This window comes from Propithecus coquereli, unplaced genomic scaffold (assembly GCF_000956105.1).
Source record: "Propithecus coquereli isolate 6110/MARCELLA unplaced genomic scaffold, Pcoq_1.0 Scaffold358, whole genome shotgun sequence".
Lineage (NCBI taxonomy): Eukaryota > Metazoa > Chordata > Mammalia > Primates > Indriidae > Propithecus > Propithecus coquereli.
In genome coordinates this window covers 859,117-885,639 of record NW_012149263.1, presented here as the reverse complement: position 1 = coordinate 885,639, position 26,523 = coordinate 859,117, and the positions used below count along the sequence as shown (strand labels likewise).

Here is a 26,523-nt window from a genome sequence, read left to right as displayed (position 1 = left end):
TGAGACCAAGTTCCTGTAGGTCTCTAACATCACATCTCTGTACAAGTCCTTCTGAGCAGAATCCAGACTCTCCCACTCCTGCTGAGAGAAGTCTATGGCCACATCCCCGAAGGTCACTGATCCCTGAAACCGCAAACACACGTATTTCTGGTGAAATTAAAAAAAAAAATGTTTTCAAGGTGAAAGGAGAGGGAATAAAAAGTTTCAATGTAGGAAGGGAGCAATAATATAGCAGCCCAGTGGGCTGGAAGCTTATGATATGGGAAGTGAATAAAGCATAGTATTCGCATATTCTAGAAGAATCCTGTTGCTATGGGCAAAATTTTCTATATGTTGTGGGATACCACAATTCTCCAGACCTGGGGGAAATGGATAAAATGATCTAAGTTTCCCTATTAACTAACATAGCATATACAGAGACACTGCCTGCTACGTATCCAACTAATAAATTCTCAAGAACTACTAGTTTCTACATTGTTTTCCTTTTAAGAGAAAAAAAAGTTATGGATTTTTTTCTCCAAGTATAGAATAAAATCTGTTTTAAAAAACAGGTATTACAAAAATGTGTTAAATAACTCCTCAAGCTTCAAGATCACTATGTCAGATCATAAGTATTTTTCCTTGTATTGATAAAAAATTTTTCCATAGTGGCATAATCACAGCCCTTCAGCAAAGATTTACCAAGTCGCACCTGCTCAGTAATTTGCTCAATGAATTCATGAACACTGATTATAAAAGAGGATCTCACAAGGAGGGAACAGTTATTTGGCATCATTCCTCCACAGAGGAAGAATCAAGAAGTAGATAATTAGATGGTGCTCTCTTAGGCAGAATGCTTCAGGTTAATTAAGGAAAATACCCATGTAATTTAAAAATCCCAATATTTCAAGAGGAAACACCAACTTACGTGGGCCATCCTTGTAGAAAGTAAGAACTGATCAGTCTTCTTTGGGGCTCCTCTACCAGAGAAGTTCAAACTCTAGAATATCCAGAGCTGAGAGGAAAAGGAGGCTTTAGTTTTCCCAATGACATAAATTAATAAACTTTCCTGTCCTTCCATGTCAGCTTCCAAACTATGATACAACCACCTTCAAACAAAATTTTGGGGAACAACAGAGTAATTCAAACCCTAGGGACCCAGGCTGTGCACGATTGGGTGCAGAGCAGTGGCACCTCTTAAGGACAGCAGAATCAGACTCTTCAGCAGGAGGTTTTCCAGCCAGGCTCATTTTGGGAATGCTGCTCTGGATGTAAGACTGGGCTGCATAGTCCTCTTTTGAACAGATTCTCCTCAATCCATTTCTACATTCTAACACTGAAAAATGATCCACATCACCCAAACCAGAAATTCTTTCATGGCAGCAGGGCAAGCGTGAGGTTAGTCAAGACATGAGAGGTAGAGACTACGGAAGAAATTGATCAGGCGGTTGCTAACGTGGCTCCGTTTTCTAATCATTAAAATAGGGGTAAGAATATCAGCTCCTACATACGGTTGTCTTGAAGAGTAAGAAAACCCACACAAAATACTTAATAGAATCTTTGCTAAACACGAGTTAGCTCTTATTACAGTAGTTCCCCTTATCTGCAGGGGGATATGTTCCAAGATCCCAGGTGGGCCTGCAGTACCAGCTGCTAGGGAGGCTAAGGTGGGAGGATCGCTTAAGCCCAGGGGTTTGAGGATGCAGTGAGCTATGATCCGTGCCACTGCACTCCAGCTTGGATGACAGTGAGACACGATCTCTAAAAAAATAAATAAAAATAAATTTTAAAAAAAGATCCCCAGTGGATGCATGACCAAACCCTCTATATGTTTTTTCCTATATATACATACCTATGATAAAGTTTAATGTATAAATTAGGTACAGTAAGAGATGAACAACAATTATAAAATAGAACAATTATAACAATATACTGTAATAAAAGCTATGTGAATGTGGTCTCTCTCTCTCTCAAAATATCTTATTGTACTGTATCCAAATATTTTCACACCAGGGTGGACTGAGGGTAACTAAAACCTCAGAAAGCGAAAACATGCGTAAGGGGGACTCCTGTATTGAAGTTATTATGTGAAGAACATTATATGGCCTTTATTTTTTAAAAAGAAACAGTTTCCACTTTTTATTTACAACATGCATGCTTTTAATTCTAACTAAAAAATTTATAGCCTTGCCCAAAGAATGCAACTCTTCTTTTTAAAAAATACCAGAAAAGATTTTCTGACATTTAAATCTCCTGTCCCCTACCAGCTAGAGAGAGCATCACCATTCTGCCATAATGCAAAATTAAGAATATTAGCAAAGGGCTGATTTCTGTTCTTTCTGTGCAATAAGGAGATTGATGAAAATGTTTATAACTAATATCATCTTATTCTCTTTTCTTATATTGTCACTAGGAAAGTAATTTGCACAACAGATCCTTGGAACTCCTTTTTCTTGCATTGATAATTTTTAGATGACATTGCTGTAATCCTTAAAGAGGGTAAATACAAGGTTTTTTTCAAAAGAAGAGGCTTACTGGTACTCCCTTTTCTTCCTGCTGCATGCAGAGAGTATGACGTCCACAGCTTCCTTTATTAAACTAAGAATGGAAGAGTCTTTTACTCCTTTACATAATCAACTAGTGTGATTCTATCCTGCATATGCAAAACAGAACCCTACCCTCATGCAAACAAAAAAAAGGGGCAGTGCACACCAAAATATTAATAACCCGGGCTTACACGGAGGCCACGCACCAGGTCTTCGCGGGCGCACACCGGCCCTGTCACACGCACAGTCGCCCTCCCTCCTCACGTCACTGCCGCACAGCCAGGCCTGGGACCCTCGTCCACGCCCACGCTCACCGCCCGTCAGAGTCGGGGTTCCGCGCCCGCCCGCGTCTGCACAGAGGCTCCCCTACTCCCTGCACTAATTCTTTTCCTTCGCAGAAACCCAAGTTAACCCCCGGGGCTGCTCCGAGTCTGCGGCGCTCTCCCTCAGAGGCCGGGCACAGACTTTTCTCTTACTGAAGCCCAAAGCCCGCTGCTGACCCAACAATCACAAACACTAGAAAGGAGGAAGGGGTCCAGCTTGCCTCGGTGGCCTCTGGGAAATGTAGTTCAGGCCTGCTCGCAGTCGCCTGTGGGAAATGTAGTCCAGAGCCGTAAAACGGTAGAACACGCGCGGCCCCGCCCACAAGGACCGCCTACCCCGCGCCCGGAGACTTCTGGGCGTTCCCGTTGGAACTAGGGGTGCGCAGGCGCAGATGCTCGCAGAGCCCGTAACGTGATCTGATGGTGCTGACCTTGGTGCTGTGAGCGTTTGAGCGGCCAGTCGTGGCCCGATGGGACACCTAAAGCCCGAAGTAGGTGACCACCTTTTTAGAGAGCCAACCCAGTACACTCGCTGCCACACCAGACCAGACAGAACCGTGATAGTATATACTAAAATGTGTTATTACTTTAACACAAAAATATGAAAAATAGGTGTTTGAAATTACCTTGCTGTAGTGTTTACTCTTCTGTTACAGAAATGCTATTATTTAATAGAACGTTAATAGGACTAATTAATAGTGACAATTAGTAATAATAACAGTAAGACTAAACACATCTGTGGGAAAAATGTTTCTGTCCTCTGATACGGCGATTTCTTCTAACTTTGTATTAGATATTTAAGTTTTGTAGACTCTAACAAGTTACAACGACCCCAAAGCTGCCAGACCTATGAGGGCTGCAGATCCCACAAATACAAATGGGTATGGATTGGTTTTGGCAAAAAGTGGGTAATAGTCCTCAGTGTTGTACCTACTAGTGGTGGCTCCAGAGCAAGAACGAGTGGCTGAGGAGGAGACTTCTGCTCAGATGGCAACGAGGAGAGTCAGTCTGCAGCCGGGATGAAAGCTCTTAACTGTCCTGAGTGGAGGAACGTCCTGGAGTTCCCAGCAGACGGCACCGGCTTCATTTGAGTCCTGCCTGGGCAGGCGGAAGGACCCCAGGGGGGAGAGCAGCGCCTGCAGGATCAGGTACTGCCTGCTAGAGGCGAGGTCCAATCTCGGGGTAAGGGCGGAGCTGTAAACAGCTGGCGAGGAGAGGTGCGGCGACAGCGAGGCGATCCAGACCAAACGGGGTAAGGGCGGCGGGTACGAAGCTTGCCGAGGAAGTCGCCCGGGAAGAGCCGGCTGGCTGTGGCTGCCGGATCCTCCGAGGGGCCTGGGGAGAGGAGGAGGAGAGAGGAGTCCTGGCTGCCGGCTCCTCCGGCAGAAGCTCACCCTGTTCGGCCCGGTGCGGGTGAGGAGCCGTCGGAACACGTGGCCGAGAAAGGGCGCGCGAGCCGAGGGCACGAAGAAATGAGAGTAGAGGGCAAAGGGCGAGGTCCAACGGCCCAACCCCCGCCGGACTGTTGAGCCGCGGGCCTTCGCCCACTTGGCTGCAGGCGTTTGGCACCCAACGGGCTGCCATCAGTGGAGAGTGCTCAGGATCTGGCCGGGGGCGGGAGCTTCAGCAGCCGGTGTGCCAGCCCTTGCCCCTGGGGTCTCTGGAAGCATGCTCTGCCCAAAGCCAGAGGCAGCAGCAACCCAGACCCTCCCAGAGTAGGGAACTGGCTAACACGGAAAGGGGCAGGGAAGGAGGGAGTGGGCGCTGCCGTCTCCGGACTCCCCCAGGCAGCCAGGGAAACTGCTGCCCGCCTGTGCTAAGGTGGGGAGGGGACAGGAGAGCAGCTGGGGCCAAGAGCCCCCAGCTTCTTCCTTTCAGGCAGCCACCACAGAGGAGCCCGTTTACCCTCCCTCCATGCCCTGTGCAGGTAGCTCCAGGATCCTGATGCCGCCTCCTCCAAGAAGCTCTGCATCCAAGTCCTGGAGCCTGGCAGGACTTCTCTGCGGTTGTCTTGCAAAGGTATGAACGTACAGCATTGGCATCTGGGCTGTGAAGGTTTCTAACGTGGGCACCAGGTGCTCAGACTTTCTTGGATGCTGCTTCCCACAACATCCCTGCCTGGCAGGCAGGTCCTCCTCACTTCTTTCTGCATATTTGGTAAAACAGCATTTAAACCTTAGAACCTTCCTCAGCTCACACAGGTGGTAATGGCCCTGCCACGATTTGACCCAGGCTATCTGATTCCAGAGCTCTTGGATTTAACCACCGGGACTGTGGTGCCTCCTCACCACGTGTGCATAATGTATTCCTGTTTCTTACAGTCTTTAGGGGTACTTAGCACCATGCATACCTATAATGAGCGCAGACACGGCTTACTAGAAGGTCTCCTTTGGCTCAACTCATAAGTTGACCATAGGCCATGCTGGACTCCAGTCTCCTCAGAAGATTTAGGGCAGAGACTGCCAATTGTCGACATATCCCATAGGACATTTCATGTTGACCCTTGCGGCCAATCACACAGCTGTCTGTGCCAGGGCAGGAGATGGCATGTCAGGCAGGTGCAAGAGCCACCCTGGCTCAATATCCTTGTGTCCCCAAAGGCACCAGTGTGGAATTGTAGGAATTCCATAGACCAGATTTCAGGGTCCTGGCCAAAACTGACAACTTACCAATATTTACTTTTCCAGTCCACTGCATGAGATCTATCTCGGTATATTTTGATCCTTTTAACTTTCTCTCAGCAATGTTTTGTAGCAAGGGTCAGCAAATTATGGCCCATGGGCCAAATTTGGCCTATATCCTGTTTTTGTAAGGTCGCTGGGCTATTAAAGAAGAATCATGATGTTAACATCTTTAAAGGGTCATAAGAAAATTAAAAACAAGAACAAAACCCCCCAAAGAATATGTGACAGAGACCATATGTGAACTACAAAGCCTACGTACATTATTTACTCTCTGGCCCTTTCCAGAGAAAGTTTGCAACTACTGTTTTGTAGTTTTCCCTGTATAGTCCTGCTTAGCTTTTTTTTTTTTTGAGACAGAGTCTCACTGTGTTGCCAGGGCTAGAGTGCTGTGGCATCAGCCTAGCTCACAGCAACCTCAAAATCCTGGGCTCAAGCGATCCTCCTGCCTCAGCCTCCCGAGTAGCTGGGACTACAGGCATGCGCCACCATGCTCGGCTAATTTTTTCTGTATATTTTTAGTTGTCCAATTAATTTCTTTCTAATTTTTAGTAGAGACGGGGTCTCGCTCTTGCTCAGGCTGGTTTCGAACTCCTGAGCTCAAACAATCCGCCTGCCTTGGCCTCCCAGAGAGCTAGGATTACAGGCGTGAGCCACCGCGCCCGGCCCTGCTTAGCTTTTTAAAATGTATTCCTAAGTATTTTATGAGATTTTCAAATATTATTTAAGTGTGTTGTCTTTTAGTGTTCAAGAGTTCATTGGCAGTATACACAAAATGCATGAAAATGTGCATGTGTGTGTGTGTGTGTGTGTACAGTACTTGTATACACACATACATTTTGTATACTAGAACCTTGCTAAATTCACTTTTTATTGTTGGTGGTTTCTTTGCAGATGCCTTTGGGTTTTCTACATACACATAATATTTTCTGTGAATCATGGACCTCTGAATAAAGTCAGTTTTACCTCTGTTTTAATCTGCATGCCTTTTATTTTTGTTTCCTACCTTCTACATTCGCAGAGACCACCAATTGTCAGCACAGCAACACTGGGCATTTCTCTTCTCATTGAGCCTTGCAGCTGACCACACACCACCTGTACGTGGTTATCTTCCCCTAGGGGCAAGGACATGGGATGCACATCAGGTGGGTATAGGCTTTATCCTGGCTTAAAAGCCTTATGACCCATGGACACAATATCTCCTGTAATAATTTCATAGACCAGCTTTTGCATCCTGGTTGAAATTGATAATTTGCTAATATTAATTTTTCAGTCCACTATCATGATATGTGTATGTGTGTGTACATGTATGCTGTATACACACATATGTGTATATATACATGTATATCTATCTATGTGTTGGTGTGTGGTAGGATACAGAAAGAACAATTGCCTTTTTATATCGAGCTTGTATACTGGCATCTCTTCTTGTCGTTTCTTTGTATATTAGATAGTGTTTCCTACACATCCGATCATGTCTGCTAGGTGTAACGGCACTTTATTTCTTCCTTTTTAATCTGTATGATTTCATTTATTTTTCTTACCTTTTACATTTACTGTGATCTCCAGGAAAATGTTTAATATAAGTGGAGACAACGAACAACCTTTTCCAGCCCCTGATCTGAGGGGAAAAGTGTTCGGTGTGCTATTAACTGAAAGCTTTTGTAGATGTGCTTCATCATACAAAGGATGTTCCTTCCAATTCTTTCCATGCTGATTTTTTTTCAAGCCATGTTAAATTCTCTACAAAGAATAAAAAAAATAGGCAGGCATGGTGACTCATGCCTGTAGTCCCATCTACTGAGGAGGCTGAGGCAGGAGGATCGCTTGAGCCCATGCGTTTGAGGCTGCAGGGAGCTATGATTGTGACACTGCACTCCAGCCTGGGTGATAGCGTGAGACCCTGTCTCAAAAAAAAAAAGAAGACCAAAATTGTCAAGTATGTTTTCTTCAGACGTATCAGGGGTGAGCTGGCCCACAGCCAAGTCAAGAGTGATGGGGGAGGAGCACAGAGGGAGGCGGCAAAGGAGGATCACCCATCCCTTCCTCCTCTGAACTTTACTTTCTCATGGCTGCTGTCCTTTACATTTAAAACACAGAGATTTCAGATGTCAGCATGTGCAGTTGTAAAGTGTGGCTATGCCACATCCCATGCCACATCTGAACCACAGAACTTTGGAAATTTCCAGTTAAGTCTGCCTCAACACATCTCCACTCACATAAGTCAGTTCTTCTTCCGCAGTTGCGTAAAAGAGCAAAGACAGATGAGCAGAGAGGATCAATGAACAAGAACAAGGCTATGTACATACATGTTTATCAATCTTGGAAAGAAAGAAAAGGGCCCATCATGGTAAGTGGGTGAGACAGAGGTAGCAGCCACAGGCAGCAGAGGGTTCTGCTAGTCTAAGACTAGAGGAAAATTGGGACAGCCGGGTATGGCATAGTGGATACTTACTCATCTTTTTCTTCTCTCCACAGTGGAACATCGCAAGGCCAGTGTGTTGACTTGTGATCGGCCTCATCCAAAACCACACCCTCTGACACATACACAAACACCCTGAAGTATTGGGCCTCCAGCTTGCTCTCGGAGGAGAGAGGGCAGGTTAAGTTTGCTTGATATAACTGAAAAGGGCTAAGCCTCTTCCCAGTAGAGCAAGGCCCATTCGTGGCAACTGGTGGTCACCCACCATTTCTATCTAACTTTTGCTTATAGTTGCTGAGATATTGTTTCTTTCATTAGAAGAAAGTGAGTGGGTTGGTGATCCAACACTTCTATCTCCAAAGAAGCCCTGGGCATGTGTCAAAGGTGCCCCAAGGTGAAACTGCTGCTTGCCATCCTCATGCCAGAGGTACATTTGCTCTGAAAGATATCAGCAAAAGTGCTGAAGCTTAGATCTCTCCTCAGTGGTTTTCCCCACGCTAAGTCAAAGGCGAGACTCTGTCTAGAGCCCAGGTGTTCTGAATGAATGTAGGTGTAGAAATGTCTTCCTAAAAGTGTATGGTGTTCTCCTGTGAGACTATAACACATATGCCCTGTCCATGAGCACCTCAGCTGCTCTGAATGATGGTGGGAACAGAAGTATCCCATGGCACAGCCCGGTGCTGCCTCCTCCATTGTATCACCTGTGCTCTGGACTGTGTGCCCCAGGTGCTCTGGCAGTAGCGTGTCCCATCACAGATTTGGTGCCAGCCCCTCAAACAGCACAAGTAGGCTGATGGAAGGAACAGAGGTATCTCATGGCGTGCATGTCTTCTCAGTGGTGCAGGTTTCTCCAATAGTAACAGGGTTGCTCTGGCCAGGTGAGGCCCAAGTGCTCAGACCATATTAGGAAGAGAAGGCTCTCCAAACACAGTTATGGTGTTGTCCTCTCCCTTGCAGCCTATGTGCTCTGGACAAGTGGGACCCAGGTGCTCTGACTGTAGATAGGAACATAAAGGCCTCCAGGCACAGAAGCAGCGCTGGCCCCTTCTACCGCAGAGGTGTACTTTGGTCTGACGTGCCCCAGGTGTTCTGACTATAGGCAGGAAGAAAAGTTGGTATCTCCAGCACAGCTATGGTGCTGGCCTCTCCCACTGCAACAGATGTGCTCTGGCTGGAAGGGTCCTGGGTGATCTGAACACAAGGGGGAACAGATGCATCTTCTGGAACATGTTCCTGCTTAGTGATGCTGCATCTTCCAGTAGCAGTAGGTGTGTTTTGGCTGGGTGGGCACCAGCAGCAGTGACAGTAGGCAGGAAGGAAAATGTTTCGCAGGATATTTGCTTTCAGCAAGGCTGGCCTCTCTGATTGTAACAAGGATGCTATAGACCAACAGGACCCTGATGCTCAGGTCCAAGCTTCCCCTGTCAAGAGCAGTGGTTCTGGGTGTCCCCTCACCATTCTGCCCCAGAGCTGAGTGCTCTAGACATGAAGGTGACATCTGGGATATAGGCAATGACCCCAAAGCTGCCACTACCTATAAGAGCTGCAGATCCCACAAATAAAAATGGGTATGGATTAGAGTTGGCAAAAGGTGAGGACTAGTCCTCAGTGCTGTGCATGCTGGTGGCATTCAGTGGCAAGAAAGAGTGGCCGCACCAATGGGGAAAACGACCAAGGCACCACCATAAGCTGGCTGGATGTTGACAGGGATGTCAAAGGTGTACATAGGGGTGTCAAATTCCCAAAAGCTGACTGAGGTGCGTTGCCATTGGGTTCTGTGGCTGCAGGAGAGGTTAAGTATGAAGGGTTTTTAGGGGCTGCCAGGTTTCTCAAAGGGAAAGAGCTGTTAAAGCTGGGGGAGGGACTGGGGAATGGGCATGGTATCCATATTGATCTCATCAGAGTCAAATGCAGGCTTGGATACCAAGTCTGGGGAGGGGCTGCCTACTGGGGTGGAGGCAACTGCAGAATCAGTGCTAGGTGGGCCAGAAGAGAGGGGGCATTGTGGAGAGTGGCTCCCTGTGGAGGCCCATTAGGACCCCCAGATTTCAGCTGACAGGTGTTTCCTGCCTCAAAGGGAAAGTTGAAAGTTCAGGTAGGGCTGCTGACCACAAAAGCAGGTGGGCTGGTGGAGACTGCAGCCTTCGCAGGGGGTTTCCGCTCCACACTAGGATGGGCCCGGTTAAACGGGAGGAAGCTCACACTGGATCCTGGTGGAGACCTGAAGATGGAAGCCTGGAAGGCAGAGTGGTGTCCGCATTGGTTACAACAAAGTCCAAAGCGGGCTGGGAAGTCCAGTCTGCAGGCAGGCTGACTGGGGTGGTAGAAGTGGTTGCAGAAGCAGTGATGGGTTGGCTTGTGAACACAGGGTACTGGTGGAAGCGACTTGAGGAGAGGTCTGCAAGAAAAACAGGAGAATCCACACATACGTGTGTAGGTGACTCTATATAGGTGTACACGACCTGCACAGGAGGTAGGCTTTAAGGAGAGGGAGAAAGTTCTAGGATGTGTGGGCAAGGCAGAAATAGAAGATGCTGCAATTATGACTGAGGGACTAGAATGCAAAGGGTCTCTATTCTCATTATTTAGTGAAATACTACTTAATAGGGCGCCTCTTCTCATGATTATGTGGAACACTAGTGTAGGTTGGAATCCAAAGTGAGAAACAGCAGGAACAGCAAAAGGAGAGTCAGGACCTGCGCATCTCATTTCATGGTCAATGTGCGGTGTAGGGGCAGGTACAGGAGCAGATAGCATGGGTGGCCTGACAGGGCAGCTAAGTTAGTGACTGCATTTGGTAGTATCCGGAACCTGCAAGGAGGAAGTGGCCAGTGGCAAAGTATCTGCAGTCCCCACAGCAGGCAGAGGGAAACAACAGTCAGGCTGAGCGACCCTGCTGTCTGAAGGGGCCTCAGTTTTATCCTCCACCACCCTGGGGTTCCATTGGCATTCAGAGTTCTTCAAGCCCTTTAGCAATCCCTGCACAAGGAAGGGAGGAGGTGGGGGCAGCTCTCCTCCATCCCACAACGGTGGCAGTACCAGCAGCAGTGGCATTGAAAACTTCTGTTTACAGAGCCTACAACTGGCAGACGTGAGTGGAGAGTTTCTCTTTGACAGAGTATCTGAAAGCGTTCCTGTCTGAGTCACCTTCTTTGACTTCCATGAGGCTGGAAAGCTGAGTTAATGGCCTTCATCAAGCTCTTCCTTTCTCAACCTCTCTGGCAGCAGGAAGTGAAACGCGGTCGGCCAGACAGCCTGCTGCACCTGCTGCGCTCTTGGAAGGATCCCTCCTCCAAAGAGGCCGGAAGCCCCCAGCATGCAGAGCTGGGCTGGGGATGGTGTGACCATTGGTGACTGATCTCACAGAACATGTCTGTGATATCCTTACCCAAGCTATTTTGTGGGTCCCTGGAATAGAGGTTTCTGTTCAGAGGCCCAGGACTGCTCCCAGATGTGTGATGACTCCATTGGTCATGAGGGGCCTGGATGCTGATGGTATATTTGGGGGCATCTTTTCTGACAGTCCTGCCTTTTGGGCACTATTTAAGCATCTTCCTCCTTCAGTATCCCTTTCCTTTGTGCTCCTAGCATCATCATCCCAGTCTCTGTTAAGCAAGGATCTGGAGGGTGCTTGGCTGGCCCCGGCCTCATAGAGCTAGGACTGCTTGATCAGGTGACAAAGGAGGAGAGTTAATTTGTGCCTTGGCGGAGGGATCTTCACTCTTCCTGAGTGGCCACACACTTTGAGGTACAAGCAGACAGCAGTGTCTTCTTCCGAGTCCACCCAGAACCCCATAGAGCAGCACCGGGGCTGCCTGATGGAGCACCACCACCTCCCAGGAGTGTACCCCACCAGGGTTAATGCATCGGATCCAAGGAGAACCGCCAGGGGAAAGGCCAGAGAGAGGCGCAGGGGCCGTAGGAGGATCCCAGCCAGAAGGGCACACAGCAGGTCAGGTTGGAGGGGTGTGCAACAGTGCGGCAGGGGGCTGGGGCAGGGTGGGGGTGAAGCTTGCTGACGAAGTTGCCTGTAAAGGGCGGTTTGTGTGCTGTCGGATCCTGGGAGTGTGGTGCAAAATCTGGAGAGGTCTCCTAGCTACGTGTTCAGCCTGATGCATGTGCCACATCGTTGGAACATGTGACCGAGAAAAAGCGCGCCAGCTAAGGGCATACCAGTGCAGAGCATGAGGAAAAAGCTCCAAAGGTTAAAGGGCGAGGCCCAGAAGCTAAGCCCCAGCAAGACTCCAGCGCTTCCTGATTTTCCTACTGCCGGTTTGCAGGTGTTGGGCATCAGACGGTCCTCGCGGTGCAGCGGGACTGTTGAAGACTGTGAGTTTTGAGAGCCTGCATAACTGTCACTCCCAGGGCTCCATGTCTGCAGGCACCTCGGCACCGCAGGGCGAGTTTACCTCAGCCTCTTCCTCTCAGGCAACCACCAGACGACACCACTTAACCCCCACAGCTGTCCCCACCTCCTCCATGCTGGCAGGTCAAGGCTTGGAACTTCTCCAGGGACTTCTCTAGCTCCTCTTCAATTCCTGGACCCAGGTGTAGCTTTTTTGTGGTCACCCTGGAAAGGCCAGTGTCCCAAGTGTCACCAGCTGGACGACCAAGGTTTCCAAGGTAGAGATACGGCTATTGCACAAAACACACCCTTTCCTGGGAGGCAGTTTATCTTCACTTATTTTTACGAATTGAGTAAGGCAGCGTTTAAGCCTTAGAACCTTCCTTGGGTCACACATGTGGTACCGGCCCACTCAGAATTTGAACCCAGGCTGTCTGATTCCAGAGCTCATGCATTTAGTTACCCACCAGACTGCGGCGCCTCCGCATCACGCCGTCACCATACATTACCATTTTCTGATAGATACTCCTTGGGGTGCTTAGTACGATGATGCACCCACAGTGAACGCAGGCACTGCCCACTTGGAGGCCTTCTTTGGTTCAATTCATACATCAATCATTGATCACGCTGAGCTCCAATTTCATCAAAAGATGTAGGCGCGGAACCGCGAATCGCCAGCACGTTCCTGTCGGGCATTGATCTTCGGCAGGAGCCGCGCAGCAGACCGTGCGGCTGTGGGTGACCCCCAGGTGCAGGGACACCAGATGTGCTCAGGCGGACACAGGATCCAGCCCGGCCTACAAGCATCATGCCCCAGGGGCACCAAGATCTCCCAGAACTCCAAAAACCAGCTTTCCGTGTCCTGCTCGGAATTAACAACTACCAAGATTAATTTCCAGTCCATGAGTACGGTCCAACTTTTCCTATACATAGGTCTTTTAAAAAACTTTTCTCTCAGACACTGTTTTGTAGCAGGGTTCCACAGATATAGCCCATGGGCTAAATCTGGCCTGTCCTTGTAATGCCAATGAGATTAGAATGGTGTTAACATTTTCAAAAGGTTGTAAAAACAAAACAGAAAAACAGAAGAATGTGATAGAGACCGTTTGTAAACTGGAAAGCCTGTATTTCCTATCTGGTCTTTTACAGTAAAAATTTGCCAAACCCCATTCTGTAGTTTTTGGTGCATAGGTTTTGTACAGCATTTGCTAAATTATTCCTATGTATTTTATGAGTTTTTTTATGCTATTTTAAATGGTATCTTTTAAATTTTAGTTTTCAGTTGTTTACTGGTAGTATATAGAATATACAATTGGTTTTTATATATTGACCTTATATGCTGGAACATCGTTCAATCCAGTCTCCATTTCTGGTAGTTTCTTATTAGATTTCTTAGGATTTTCTACATACATATTTATGTTTCCTATGAATAAAGAAGAGTAAAACTCTTTCTGTTTAACACATATGCTGTTTTTTCTTTTTCTTACCTTCACATTTGTGCTGACCTCCAGCAAAATGTTGAATTCGAGTGGAGACAACAGACACACTTCCCAGGTTCCGTATCTTAGGGGAAGGTATCCAGTGTGCTAACTGAAGGGTTTTTGTGGATGCGCTTTATCACGTAAAGGACATTCCCTCCAATTCCTATTTTGCTAAGAGATTTTTTGAAAGGGGTATTGAATTTTGTCAATTACTTTGTACACAGATTTGAGATAATTATATGGCTTTTATCCTTCTCTTAATAAGGTGAATTATGTTGATTTTTTTAATGTTAAATCAACCTCGCCTTCCTGGGACCCCACCCAAGAGGTGGTCATGTTAGATCATATGTAATTATTATATCTTTTTGATAAACTGACCCTTTTATCAGTATATAATGTCCTTCTTAAAACAGTTTTTTCTCGTTCATTTTATTTAAGTTTTTTTTTATTTCAATAGATTTAGAGGGTACAAGCTGAATTTTGTTACATGTATATATTGTACATTGGGGGAGTCTGGGCTTTGGGTGTACCCATCCCTTGAGTAGTGTACCTGCCTACCTTGGGGCGTGCTGCCAGGCCTCAGCATTTTTTATCAACTGGATAGGAAAAGGCAGCAGAGTTATACCCTTTCTGCTAAAACTGCTTTTCATTTAGGCTAGCATACCTGGAGGAAGAGTCAGTCTGCTGGGACACCGCCCTGCTCTGAGCCCCTCCTGGATGCCTTGCCCATTGGTTTTTCATTCCATGGCCATTCCCTGGCAAGATCACAAATCTACTCCACTTTACTAAGGAGCCTCGTTCCTTATTCTGGTCCCTCCTATGTCAGGACAAGCTGAGACCATTGACCTCATCCATCCTGAGGGATGTTAGGAGCACACAGTGACGAGCTCAAGGTGGTGGCAACTCAGGAACTTGTGCCTGAGCTGTGGAATCCGGCCGCCGAAATGTGTGTGGGGTGGCAACTGGGATAGGGAGATGGTGCTAGGGCTGCCTAAGCTTGGGGAGATCGTGGGAGGCTTTGGCAGTTTTTCTCAACCAGAAAGGAAAAAGAGGAGGCGTTACACCCTTCCTTGTCAAACTGACTTTATATTACGATAGCATGCCAGAGGGAGAGGAGGGCCAACTGGCCATCTCCCGTCTCTGAACCCTTTTGCAGAACTTCCCTTATTAGTTTGTATTTCCTGGAGGTTCTTTACCAAGACCACAATTCTACTCCGCTTCACGTTGTCAGGCGAGCCCACCAGCCACTGATACCACAGATCCTCCAGCAGCTGCTTATCCCACAGGTACTCAGGGGACAGGACCTTGGTGGGTTTGTGGTGCAGCAGGTACTTGTTCAAGTAGGTCTCAACATGCCCCACGGCCTTGATGTCATTGGCTTGATCAATCATCATCGCCTGGTGACAGGCCTTTGTGAGCTTGTGAACCTCTGGCACTGACCCCCCAAATAAGGCCCCTATGTAATAAAAGTCCCCCTCATCCCCAGGAATGTAGGCTTGCGACTGAGGCCGGCGTTCATAGGCAAAGTTGTTGCGACCAGTCCCGTAGTAGCCAGGATGGAGGGTGCCGAACAAGGAGGAGAGGATTTCCACACCCACGTGGTCACTGAACTTCATGTCCACATCCATGCACACGAGGTAATCTACCTCCCCGAGGAAGCGCTCCTGGGAAAAGTTGCTGATCACCTGCATGCGGTGCATGGAGATGTCCTGCCAGCGGGCATAGCTCTGGGCCTTGAGGATGACCATCCGCCTTCCTTTATGGAGCAGGATGTGGGGAACGCGGTTAGGTTGGTCGGTGAAGATGTAATAGTTCACCCTGTGCCCCACCATGAAGTACCTCTCTGCAGTCTCCAGGAACAGCTTCAGGAAAACCATGTATTTTTTCACAGCAAACACAGTTAATCCGATGGTGGCATTCTGGAGCCGGAACTGCTCATTGAGTATGTCAATGTCGAAGGTCCCTTCCCACACAATGGGAGCCAGCCAAGGGGTCACAACAAGGACATCTCATCTGGAGGGTGTTAGTACATCTGGCTGGGGATACACCATCCTTGATGATTTTACACGTTGCTGGCTGTGGAGTTCTCTAACAGCTGTGCTCACCCCATCTAGCATGCTCTTCAGCTCCTGGCTCTGTGGGTTCAGGTAACTGTAGCCAAGGAAGGCCAAGATGAGAGTTGTGAGGAGAATCAAGGTCACAGGAAGCAAGCAGCATTTTTGTTTCCCAGCCAACACCTGCAGTAGCTGGGCCATGGCTCCACAACCAATGGGGTGCTGCCTTTTCTCTCTTCTACGCTACAAGGGTACTTCCCCCTCATCGACCTTCTACCTTCGGTGGTCTCCCCAAGGCAGGGTGAGGCTGAACTCCTGGACCCTGAGGGGCCCCGCTCCCTGCCCACTACTCCAGCGGCCTAGGCTCCCGCAGCGCTGACTCCTGCGCAAGGTGGCACCTGGACTTGGGGGCACACAAGGGCACACCAGAGAGAAAGGTTCAGGTCCCAGTGGACTGCGATAAATTTGGTTCCAGGCTGAGGTGTGTGAAAGTAACCAGGTGGCCACACGTAGTCAACAGTCAACTGTAACTCAAGGACCAGCATTCAGGAGAGAAGTCAGGGCTCTGGAAATAGGCTGAGGAGACTGGCTCAAGGAAGGCCACCCGGGCAGGCCAGGGGCAGAGATTGTGATGAAAGCAGGGCAGGGCAGGAGCCACCAGGGGCCTGACCAGGTGGTCCGAGGGCTTGTGCTCTGGCCTGCCCTTGACACTGACTAGCTGGGAGACCATTAGCTAAGCACCGAGTTTCCTGAAAAAATCCATAAAGTGGAGACGCTTCTGTTCTCTTCCTTAGACTTGCACATCAGCTGTCCCTCAGACAGAGCCCTCAAGAAAGTGAAGAAAGACGGAGCCAGTGCTTTGTTGATGTAGGGCGTATCGTATCGCCATGTCATACGCCTCCGCCTGCCATCCTTGGCAATTCCAAGTGTGTACCTCCTGGAAAACAAAGCCTCCGACACAGACTGCTCCTGCCCCACTGCGGGACCAACAGCAGGTGAAAAAGTGTCTCGTGGCAGATAGGGAGCACCTGTCACCTGTACCACGAAGCTGGCTGGTGCTTATGTGCTCCTCTGTGCCACCTTGCTCCTGCCTTCATGTGGAAGTGGGTGGCTGGAGACATGGGTTGTCCAGGGTTCTGAAAACTTCTCAGGGCAGTTCTGAGCATGCTGGGAGGAGGAAGGGCAGAGTGTGTTCTGATGAGTGTCTTTTAAGGGAATGTCAACTTCTCTTTTTGGTCTGGATTGTGACATTCTCCCACTTGGTGTGAAGGATGTTAGCATATTCCTGTCGTGCACCTCTGATGGATATGCCAACGTAGTGGCAGAAAACCAAGAAAACCCTGCGATGATGCAAATGCCAGAAAGCTGAAGAACTGCTTTGTTGAGAAAATGACATCAGAGAAGAAAAAGCACTCAACGTGCGCAAGCTGAGAATCAGAGTGAATTCTCCCTCAGCTGCTCCCACAGCCAGTGAGGACAAGGCCCTGCTTCCGCTACAGGTTCCAGAGAGGGCAGAAGTAGGAAGCCAACTCTGACCAATTCCTTCCTGGAGGCTCCAGCACAGCCCCCCACCCTCTCCCAGGTGCCCACAGTCTCGTCCAGAGCTCTGGCAAGGCCTCCTCCACAGCTTCTTTCTGTTCTGCAACACAACAGAACCCCCTCTTTTTGCTGTGCTGGAGGAAGTTTTATGAGAGCTCCTCGGGCACACCCTGGGATACCCAGCCAGGGGCACACTCGGACAGGGAAAAATGGGGGGTCCTGAGTTTCTTGGCTCAAGCTACACTCCCTACTGTAACAAGTCGGGGGAGGGGCCGCTGCTCCCATTCAGCTGGCAAGCCTTTGGCTGTCATGGGAACCATGACAGGGGCTAGGCGAGGAAAATGCACAAGGGTTGGAAAATCTATTTGAGGGAATGATTGAGGAAAACTTCCCTGGGTCTTGCTAGAGATTTAGACATCTAGATACAAGAAGCTAAACAAAGACCTGGGAGACTCATCGCAAAGAGGAAATCACCAAGACATACAGTCATCAGACTGGCCAAAGTCAACACGAAGGAGGAACTCCTGTAAGCCGTAAGGAGAAAACATCAAGTAACTTACAAAGGAAAACCCATCAGGCTAACTGCACACTTCTCAACAGAGACCTTACGAGCCAGAAGTAATTGGAGGCCCATCTTTGGTCTTCTTAAATAGAACAACTGCCAGCCTAGAATTTTGTATCCTGAAAAACTAAGTTTCATAAAGGAAGGAGAAATAGAGACTTTTCCAGACAAACAAACACTGAAGGAATTTGTCAAGACGAGACTTGCCCTACAAGAAATGCTCAGAACCGCATTATACATGGATCAGCTCAGTCGCCACCCACCAGTGTAAAAACCACCCGAAAGCTAAAGCTCAGAGCTCACGTAAAACAATAGTACAAGAGGTAAAACAAAGAAACAAGGTACTACCCAATCAGATGAACAGAACAGCATTCCACATATCAATTCTATCAATCAACACGAATGGTTTGAGTTCCCCACTCAAGAGACATAGGCTGGCTGAGTGGATAAAAAATACAAGCCAAATAGTTGTACATATTTGGGGAGTACATGTGATATTTTAATACATGTATATGATGTGCAATAATCAAACCAGGGGAATTGGGATATCCACCACCTTTCTCTTTGTTTTGGGAACATTACAATTCTTCTCTTCTAGCTTTTTTTTTGAAATATACAATAAATTATTGTTAACTATAATTTCCCTACTCTACTATCAAATACTAGGACTTATTCCTTATATCTAACTGTATTTTTGTACCCATTAACCAACTTCTCCTCATCCCCTCTCTTTCCTTCCCTTCCCAGCATCTGGTAACCACCATTCTACTTTCTACCTCTAAGAGATCCACTTTTTTAGCCCCCACATGAGTGAGAACATGTGATATTTGTCTTTCTGTGCCTGGATTATTTCTCTTAACATAATGACTTCCCAATCCATCCATGTTGCTGCAAATGACAGGATTTCATTCTTATTTTGTGGCTGAATAATACGCCGTTGTGTATAATTCTTCTGTGAATGTTTGGTAGAATAGTTACGAAGCCTTGTAGCCTTGTGCTTTTCTATATTGGGAAGTTTTAAATTATACTTGTCTTAGTCCATTTGTGTTGCTATAAAGAAACACCTGAATCTGGGTAATTTATAAAGAAGAGAAGTTAATTTGGCTCATGGTTCTGCAGGTTGTACAAGAAGCATGGCATTAGCATCTGCTTCTGGTGAGGGCCTCAGGCTGCTTCCGCCCATGGTGGAAGGCAAGAGGAGTTCATATATGCAGAGACCACATAGAGAGAGGGAGAGAGAGAGAGAGAGAGAGAAAAGGCGCCAGGGCCAGGGTATGGGGTGCAGCACAGGCAGGGATGAAGGGGAAAGCTAAAGGCTCAGGACTGGGTACAGTGGTAGCACTGACTCAGGCCCCTAGGGCAGCATGACGCTGTAGTAGCTCACGCTGTAGGGGATGGGACGCAGCGGCAGCAAGGCCCTGGGAATGGCAGGGAACAACAGCAATTCAGACTCCAAGGAGCATGGTACAGCAGCTCCTGGCCTGCGGTGGACATGGCCTTGTGGCAGGTGGGCACAGCTGTGTGTAGGTATAGAGGGCAGGGCATAGCACAGCAGCAATTCTGGTCCTTGGGAAGTCAAGGGCCACAGCAGCTGAGGTCTCGGAGGGCAGGGCGGTATATATAGTACAGTGGGGATTCTGGTCCCTAGGAAAGCAGGTCGCCACAGTACCTCAGGCCCTGAGGGAGGGGGGTGGCAGCAGTGAGACCTTGGAAATGGTGGGGCACAGTGGCGAGTTGGGCTGGGGGGAAATGGAGCAGCTTTGTGGAAGCTTAATCTTAGGAAGCAGTAACTCAGGCCTGGAGATGACACGACACTGGGTGGCCCAGGCCCTGGGGGCTGGGGTGCAGTAGATGCAAGGCCCTAGGGATGGAGGAGCACAATGGCTAGTGAGGAGGGGTGATAAGGCACAGCATTGGTTCCTTCTCTGGGGGAAGGGTAGCAGTGTGGACTCTGGGCCTCTCTCTCCGTTCAGCTCAGTGTGGGTGAAGGCTGCAGAGAGCCCCACTGGCAAAGTCTACAGGAGTCCACAGAGGCAATGAAGGTGCTGAAGCCCTTCTGACCACCTTTCCCTGCAGGGAGGAATTCCTGCTGGTTCCTAGCTCATCCCCACTTGGGGAACACAATGGAATGACCTTCTGTCTCTTCTATCATGGTTCTCAGATCAGTCCTGAAGACAGACAGTTAGGGATTTTCCAGAAAACTCTGTACTCTGATAAAGGTTTCACAGCTAATAAATTTCGAGAGGCCAGAGCACAAGCCCTCTACACGCCCCCCACCCCCGTCAGCCCCCTGTGGCTCCTGCCCTGCTTTCATCACAATCACTGTCTTTGACTTGCTCAATAGCCTGCCTTGAATTAGTCTCTTGAACCTGTTTCAGGAGCCCTGACTTCTCGCCTACATTCTGGCCCAGACATTCTAGCTCTGTGTTAAGTGAATCCTGCCACCTGGTTCTTTCACATGCCCTCAAACCAAAACTGAATTTATCATGTTTCTACCATTTCTGGAGTCCTCCTCCTCTGGGAGGCCCTAGATGGCCTGCTCTCAGGAGCCCCTGGAGCTGGGGTCGGGTCTCAGGAGGAGTAGGAGAGGCGTGAGCACCGCATGGTCCACGCATTCTGCCTCACTCTGCACAGAAGAGGCTGCTGTGGGCAGAAGGTTGAAGAGGAGCAGGGGCCCTAACAGCATCTAAGTGATCGGGGCTGCAGCAGTCGGAAGTGGGGCCATGGCTGAGCTGCTGTGGACATCGTCCAGATGCTACTTGCTTCATCATGTGAACTTCCTTCTTCTAATAACTCTCATCTTGGCCTGCTTTGACTATTGTTATCTGAACCCACAGAGCCAGGAGCTGAAGAGCATGCTAGATGGGGTGAGCACAGCTGTTAGAGAACTCCACAGCCAGCAACGCGTAAAATCATCACGGATGGTGTATCCCCAGCCAGATGTACTAACACCCTCCAGAGGAGATGTCCTTGTTGTGACCCCTTGGCTGGCTCCCATTGTGTGGGAGGGGACCTTCGACATTGACATACTCAATGAGCAGTTCCGGCTCCAGAATGCCACCATCGGATTAACTGTGTTTGCTGTGAAAAAATACATGGTTTTCCTGAAGCTGTTCCTGGAGACTGCAGAGAGGTACTTCATGGTGGGGCACAGGGTGAACTATTACATCTTCACCGACCAACCTAACCGCGTTCCCCGCATCCTGCTCCGTAAAGGAAGGCGGATGGTCATCCTCAAGGCCCAGAGCTATGCCCGCTGGCAGGACATCTCCATGCGCCGCATGCAGGTGATCAGCAACTTTTCCCAGGAGCGCTTCCTCGGGGAGGTGGATTACCTCGTGTGCATGGATGTGGACATGAAGTTCAGTGACCACGTGGGTGTGGAAATCCTCTCCTCCTTGTTCGGCACCCTCCATCCTGGCTACTATGGACTCAAATGGAGCGACTTTGCCTATGAACGCCGGCCTCAGTCGCAAGCCTACATTCCTGGGGATGAGGGGGACTTTTATTACATAGGGGCCTTATTTGGGGGGTCAGTGCCAGAGGTTCACAGGCTCACCAAGGCCTGTCACCAGGCAATGATGATTGACCAAGCCAATGACATTGAGGCCATATGGCACGATGAGAGCCACTTGAACAAGTACCTGCTGCACCACAAACCCACCAAGGTCCTGTCCCCTGAGTACATGTGCGATAAAGAGCTGCTGAAGTATACGTCCTATCGGCGGCGGATGGGCTTGCCCACCAGCATAAAGCGGAGTAGAATTGTGATCTTGGTAAAGGACCTGCAGGAAATGCGGTCTGATGAGGGAAGTTCCCCGAAAGGGTTCAGAGAGGAGCGATGGCCAGTCGGCCCTCCTCTCCCTCCTGGCATGCTATCCTAATATAAAGTCAGTTTGACAAGAAAGGTTGTAATGCCTCCTCTTTTTCCTTTCTGATCGAGAAAAACAGCTGAAGCCTCCCACGATCTCCCCAAGCTTAGGCAGCCCTAGCACCATCTCCCTACCCCAGTCGTCACCCCACACACATTTCGGCGGCCGGATTCCACAGCTCAGGCACAAGTTCCTGAGTTGCCACCACCTTGAGCTCGTCACTGTGTCCTCCTAACATCCCTCAGGATGGATGAGGTCAGTGGTCTCAGCTTGTCCTGACATACTGTAGATCAGAGATGAGATCTTTTCCAGAAGAAGGAAGGAGGCTCTTGGACACATAGTCTCTTGCCTCCTGTGACACACAGGCCTGCCTGGACAAATGGACAAGTGGATAAACACATGTCCTTGTTTTCAAATTTCTTGCCAAAGTTTAAAGGTTCTTTTAGTCATTAGGAAGCTCATGGTTCCAAGTGGAGACATTCCCTCCTGGCGCTTGGCTTTCTGTCTACCCCCAGACATTGCTGGCTGTCCACTGGGGGCAGCTGTGCACGGGAGCAGCTGTCCACGGGAGCAGCTGTGCACGGGAGCAGCCACCCGCTGAGCGCAGAGCAGGCCTCCCTCCCCTCTGCCGCCCTTGTTTCAATTTATTAGTGATTTGTCCATTTCCTGTTAGCTGATAAAAACGTATTTGTAGATGACAATAGGCAGTTTGTAATTGTCATGAAAACCTGTCCGTTACTTGATTTTTAAATAAGGCTCTTAGGTGTCCCGACTCCAGCATTTTCTTGGCCCCGTCAAAGAGAGAGGGAAGTTACACAGTAGCAACCTTTATGTCCCTTACGTACTTGGTAAATTTTAATAATTTCAGGGAGCTTTCCAGTTAAAGCCTCTGATTCTAAGTTGCATGTTTCTCTGTCAGTTTTGGCCCACTAGTTTTACACAAGCATAATTTGGGAAAAATGTTTTCTCTCTAACATGAAACGAAAATTGTGGGGCTTACAGAGGCTAGATTGCCAGCCGTGGCAGCAGAATGTGTCCTGCACTGCAGGTCTTCCCCTCCCAGTCCGTGTTCTACCTTGAGGCCGTACGTTCAGGGTTAAAGCATGTCCCAGAGATGTCCCCTCTCAATCTTTCTGCTCCCTGTCCCGCCAGAGGCCCCATAGCCATTTCCTTCAACGCAACTGAAAATGAAAGAGTATTGCCTGCGTCATTTCTGGTTTCCTATTTTTTTTTTAACAGACTTCTTCTTGTAGAGCCCTTGTTGGTTTACGAAAAATGTGTGGAAACTACACAGAATTCATGTGACTATCCCTTTCCCCTCCCCCCATGCACACTGTCTCACCTATAATTAACCTCTGGCGTTACGGTGGTACATTTGTTACAATTAATGAGCTAATATTGATTATTAATTAAAACCCGCAGATTACATTAGGCTTCATTCTTTGTGCTGTACATTCTATGGGTTTCAACAAATACATGATGTGTATTCGCCATTATAGCATCATACGTATCGTTTTTCCATTCATCAGTTGATGGACATTTGCACTGATTTCACCTTTTGTCTATTGTGAATAATGCTGCTATGAACACGAATGTACAAATATCTGTTCGAGTCCCTGCTTTCAATTCTTTGGGGTATAGATCTAGAAGTGGAAGTGCTAATTTTAGGAGACTGCCATGTTGTCTTCCACAAGGCATTTTATATTCCCACCAACAGTGTACAAAGCTTCTTTTCCATTGTTGTTGGGTTTTTCTTTTTTGTAATAACCATTCTAATGAATATGAAGTGGTATCTCATTGTGATTTTGATTTGCATTTCCCTAATGGTTAGTGATGCTGAGCATCTTTTTATGAGCTTATTGGCCATCTGTATATATTCTTTGGAAAAATGGCCATTCGATTCCTTTGCCCATTTTTTCAGCGGGTTTTTTGTATATTTATTGTTAAGTTGTAGGGGTTCTTCATATATTCTAGATAAACCCTTATCAGGTCTATGATTTGCAAATATTTTCTTCCATTCTTTCGATTGCCTTTTCACTCTCTTGACAGTATCCTTTGGTGGAGAAAAGTTTTTAATTTTGATGTAATCCAATTTGTCAATTTGTAGTTTTGTTGCTTGTTCTTTCAGTGTCATCCAAGCAATCATGGCCTAAACTCAATACCATGAAGCTTCACCCTCTGTTTTCGTCTAAGAGATTTAGCTCTGAGGTTTAAGTCTTTGATCCATTTTGAGTTAATTTTTGTATATGAAGTAAGCTAAAGATTCAATGTCATTCTTTTGCTTGTGGATATCCAGTTTACTCAGCACCATTTGTTGAACATGGAACCACCAAAGACCCCTTATAGCTAAAGTAATAATGTGAAAGAAAAACAAAGTTGGAGACTTCAAAATTATATGACAAAGTTACAGTAATCAAAACAATATGATACTGGCATAAGAGCAGACACACAAACCAATGGAACATAATAAAGAGCTGAGGCTTACACTGTGAGAACAGAATGAGGCAACGCACATCAAACTTAGCAGCCTAATCCTAACAGTGTAAGGCCTGATACCTAAAAAATAAATGCTCAGTGGATTTTAAGTGATTATTGGGAGAATAAAGGAGACACTAATCTGTAGATCTGTCCCCTCCACCATGGTTCCCAGATCAGGCTTTCTGAATCGGTCTATCTGGATGTGACGTTGAAGACAGTCTGAACTCTCTAGGAAACATTCTCTATTAAAGGTCTCCCAGCTAGTCAGTGTCAAGGGAAGCCCAGAGCACAAGCCCTCTGACCACCTGGTAAGGCCCCTGGTGGCTCCTGCCCTGCCCTGCTTTCATCACAATCTCTGCCCTTGACCTGCCCAGTGGCCTCCCTTGGGCCAGTCTCCTGAGCCTGCTTCAGAAACCCTGACTTCTCTCCTGCACATTGGTCCTTCAGTCCTAGTTGTCTGCTGACTGAATCTTGCCACCTGGCAAATCTGACAACACCGTAAACCAAAATTGAATTTGTTGGAGTTCTGCTGGGACTCCAGGTCTTCCTCTACTGGGCGCAAGTGGCCCCTGGTGCCAGAATCAGCCTTGGGGAGCTTGGGGGACTCCTGGACAAGTAAGCTGTGTGTCGTGGCTTGGAGGCCACAGGGACTCAAATTTGGCCCCAGTCCACCCAGGAGAGGTCGCCTGCACAGTGTGGACGAGACTCAGAGAGCCATGGCCAGGCTGCCACAGAAGCTTCCTGGGAAATCAAAATACTGCTTGCTTCCTCGTGTAACCTTTCTTTTCCTGCTAATTATCACCTTGGTCTTCTTTGGCTATACTTCCCTGACCCTAAGAAGCCAGAAGCTGGAAAGCGTTCTAGCTGAGGTAAGCATGCCCGTGAGAGCAGACCATCCGCAAGCCGTGAATGTATCAAGGATGGTGTATCTCCAGCCAGATCTGCTAATGGCCTCCAGGGAAGACGCCCTTGTTATGACCCCTTGGCTGGCTCCCATTGTGTGGGAGGGGACCTTCAATATTGAGATACTCAATGAGCAGTTCCGGCTCCAGAATGCCACCATTGGATTAACCGTGTTTGCCCCTGAAGAATACGTGGACTTCCTGAAGCTGTTCCTAGAGACCGCAGAGGCATACTTCATGGTGGGGCACAGGATGAAGTACTACGTCTTCACCGACCAACCAGATCATGTTCCGCTCATCAAGCTCCGGGAGGGAAGGCAGATGGTCATTATTGAGATCCAGAGCTACGCCCACCACATGCAGGTGATCAGCAACTTTTCCCAGGAGCGCTTCCTCGGGGAGGTGGATTACCTGGTGTGCACGGATGTGGACATGAAGTTCAGTGACCACGTGGGTGTGGAAATCCTCTCCTCCTTGTTCGGCACCCTCCATCCTGGCTACTACGGGCTCAAACGGAGCGACTTTCCCTATGAACGCCGGCCTCAGTCGCAAGCCTACATTCCTGAGAATGAGGGGGACTTTTACTACACTGGGGCCTTATTTGGGGGGTCAGTGCCAGAGGTTCACAGGCTTACCAAGGCCTGTCACCAGGCGATGATGATTGACCGAGCCAGTGACATCGAGGCCGTGTGGCATGATGAGACCTACTTGAACACGTACCTGCTTCACCACAAGCCCACCAAGGTCCTCTCCCCTGAGTACATGTGGGATAAACAGCTGCTCTCTTTGCCCGGGGTCATACAGAAAGTGACAAGTGATGATCCGTGGCTGCTCCAAAGAATCAGCAAGCAATCGGCAGCCGATGATGGAGACATCCATGAAGTGCTCAGAGAGGGGCTGTGGCGAGACATCCTGAATGGTCCTCCCGGCATGCCATCCTAAATCGGAACCATTATTAGTAGAAAACGTACAACTCCACTTCCTTTTCCTGTCTGGTTGAGAAAAATTGCTACGGCCTGGCACACCCACCACCATTGCCACCAATCCCAATTCAGTTAGGCCTAGCGCCAGCCCCAGCGCACACACGTTTAGGCAGCCTTGATTCCTGGATTCCTGGGCTCGGGCTCCAGTTCCTGAACTTCCATCACCTTGAGCTTCTCCTAATGCCCTTCAGGATGGGTGAGGTGAGTGGCCTCAGCCTGTCCCGACACAGGGATCAGCGATGAGGTCTATTCCGGAGCAAGGAGGAGCTCCTGGACACAGTCTCCTGCCTCCTGTGACACAGTCACGCAGGCCCTTGGCCAAGCAGATGCACAAAAGTCTTTGGCTTTAAGCCAAA

General features: G+C 48.4%; 1 protein-coding gene and 3 pseudogenes across 1 annotated transcript in view; 2 read left to right on the top strand and 2 right to left on the bottom strand.

Annotated features, from left to right (window-relative positions):
• ZNF30 (zinc finger protein 30) overlaps positions 1-9,677 on the bottom strand; it is a 29,563-nt gene extending 19,886 nt beyond the window's left edge. The window contains exons 1-3 of the mRNA XM_012651485.1: positions 9,608-9,677; positions 4,093-4,183; positions 3,927-4,003 (exon numbers count right to left, since the gene is read on the bottom strand). Coding sequence (XP_012506939.1) covers positions 3,927-4,003; positions 4,093-4,183; positions 9,608-9,677 — 238 coding nt within the window. The remainder of the gene's footprint in view (positions 1-3,926; positions 4,004-4,092; positions 4,184-9,607) is intronic.
• Positions 9,678-10,042: 365 nt separating this feature from the next.
• LOC105816155 lies at positions 10,043-16,032 on the bottom strand (annotated as a pseudogene).
• Positions 16,033-20,844: 4,812 nt separating this feature from the next.
• Positions 20,845-21,816, top strand: LOC105816154 (annotated as a pseudogene).
• A 3,362-nt stretch (positions 21,817-25,178) lies between these two features.
• Positions 25,179-26,126, top strand: LOC105816153 (annotated as a pseudogene).
• Positions 26,127-26,523: the final 397 nt, after the last annotated feature.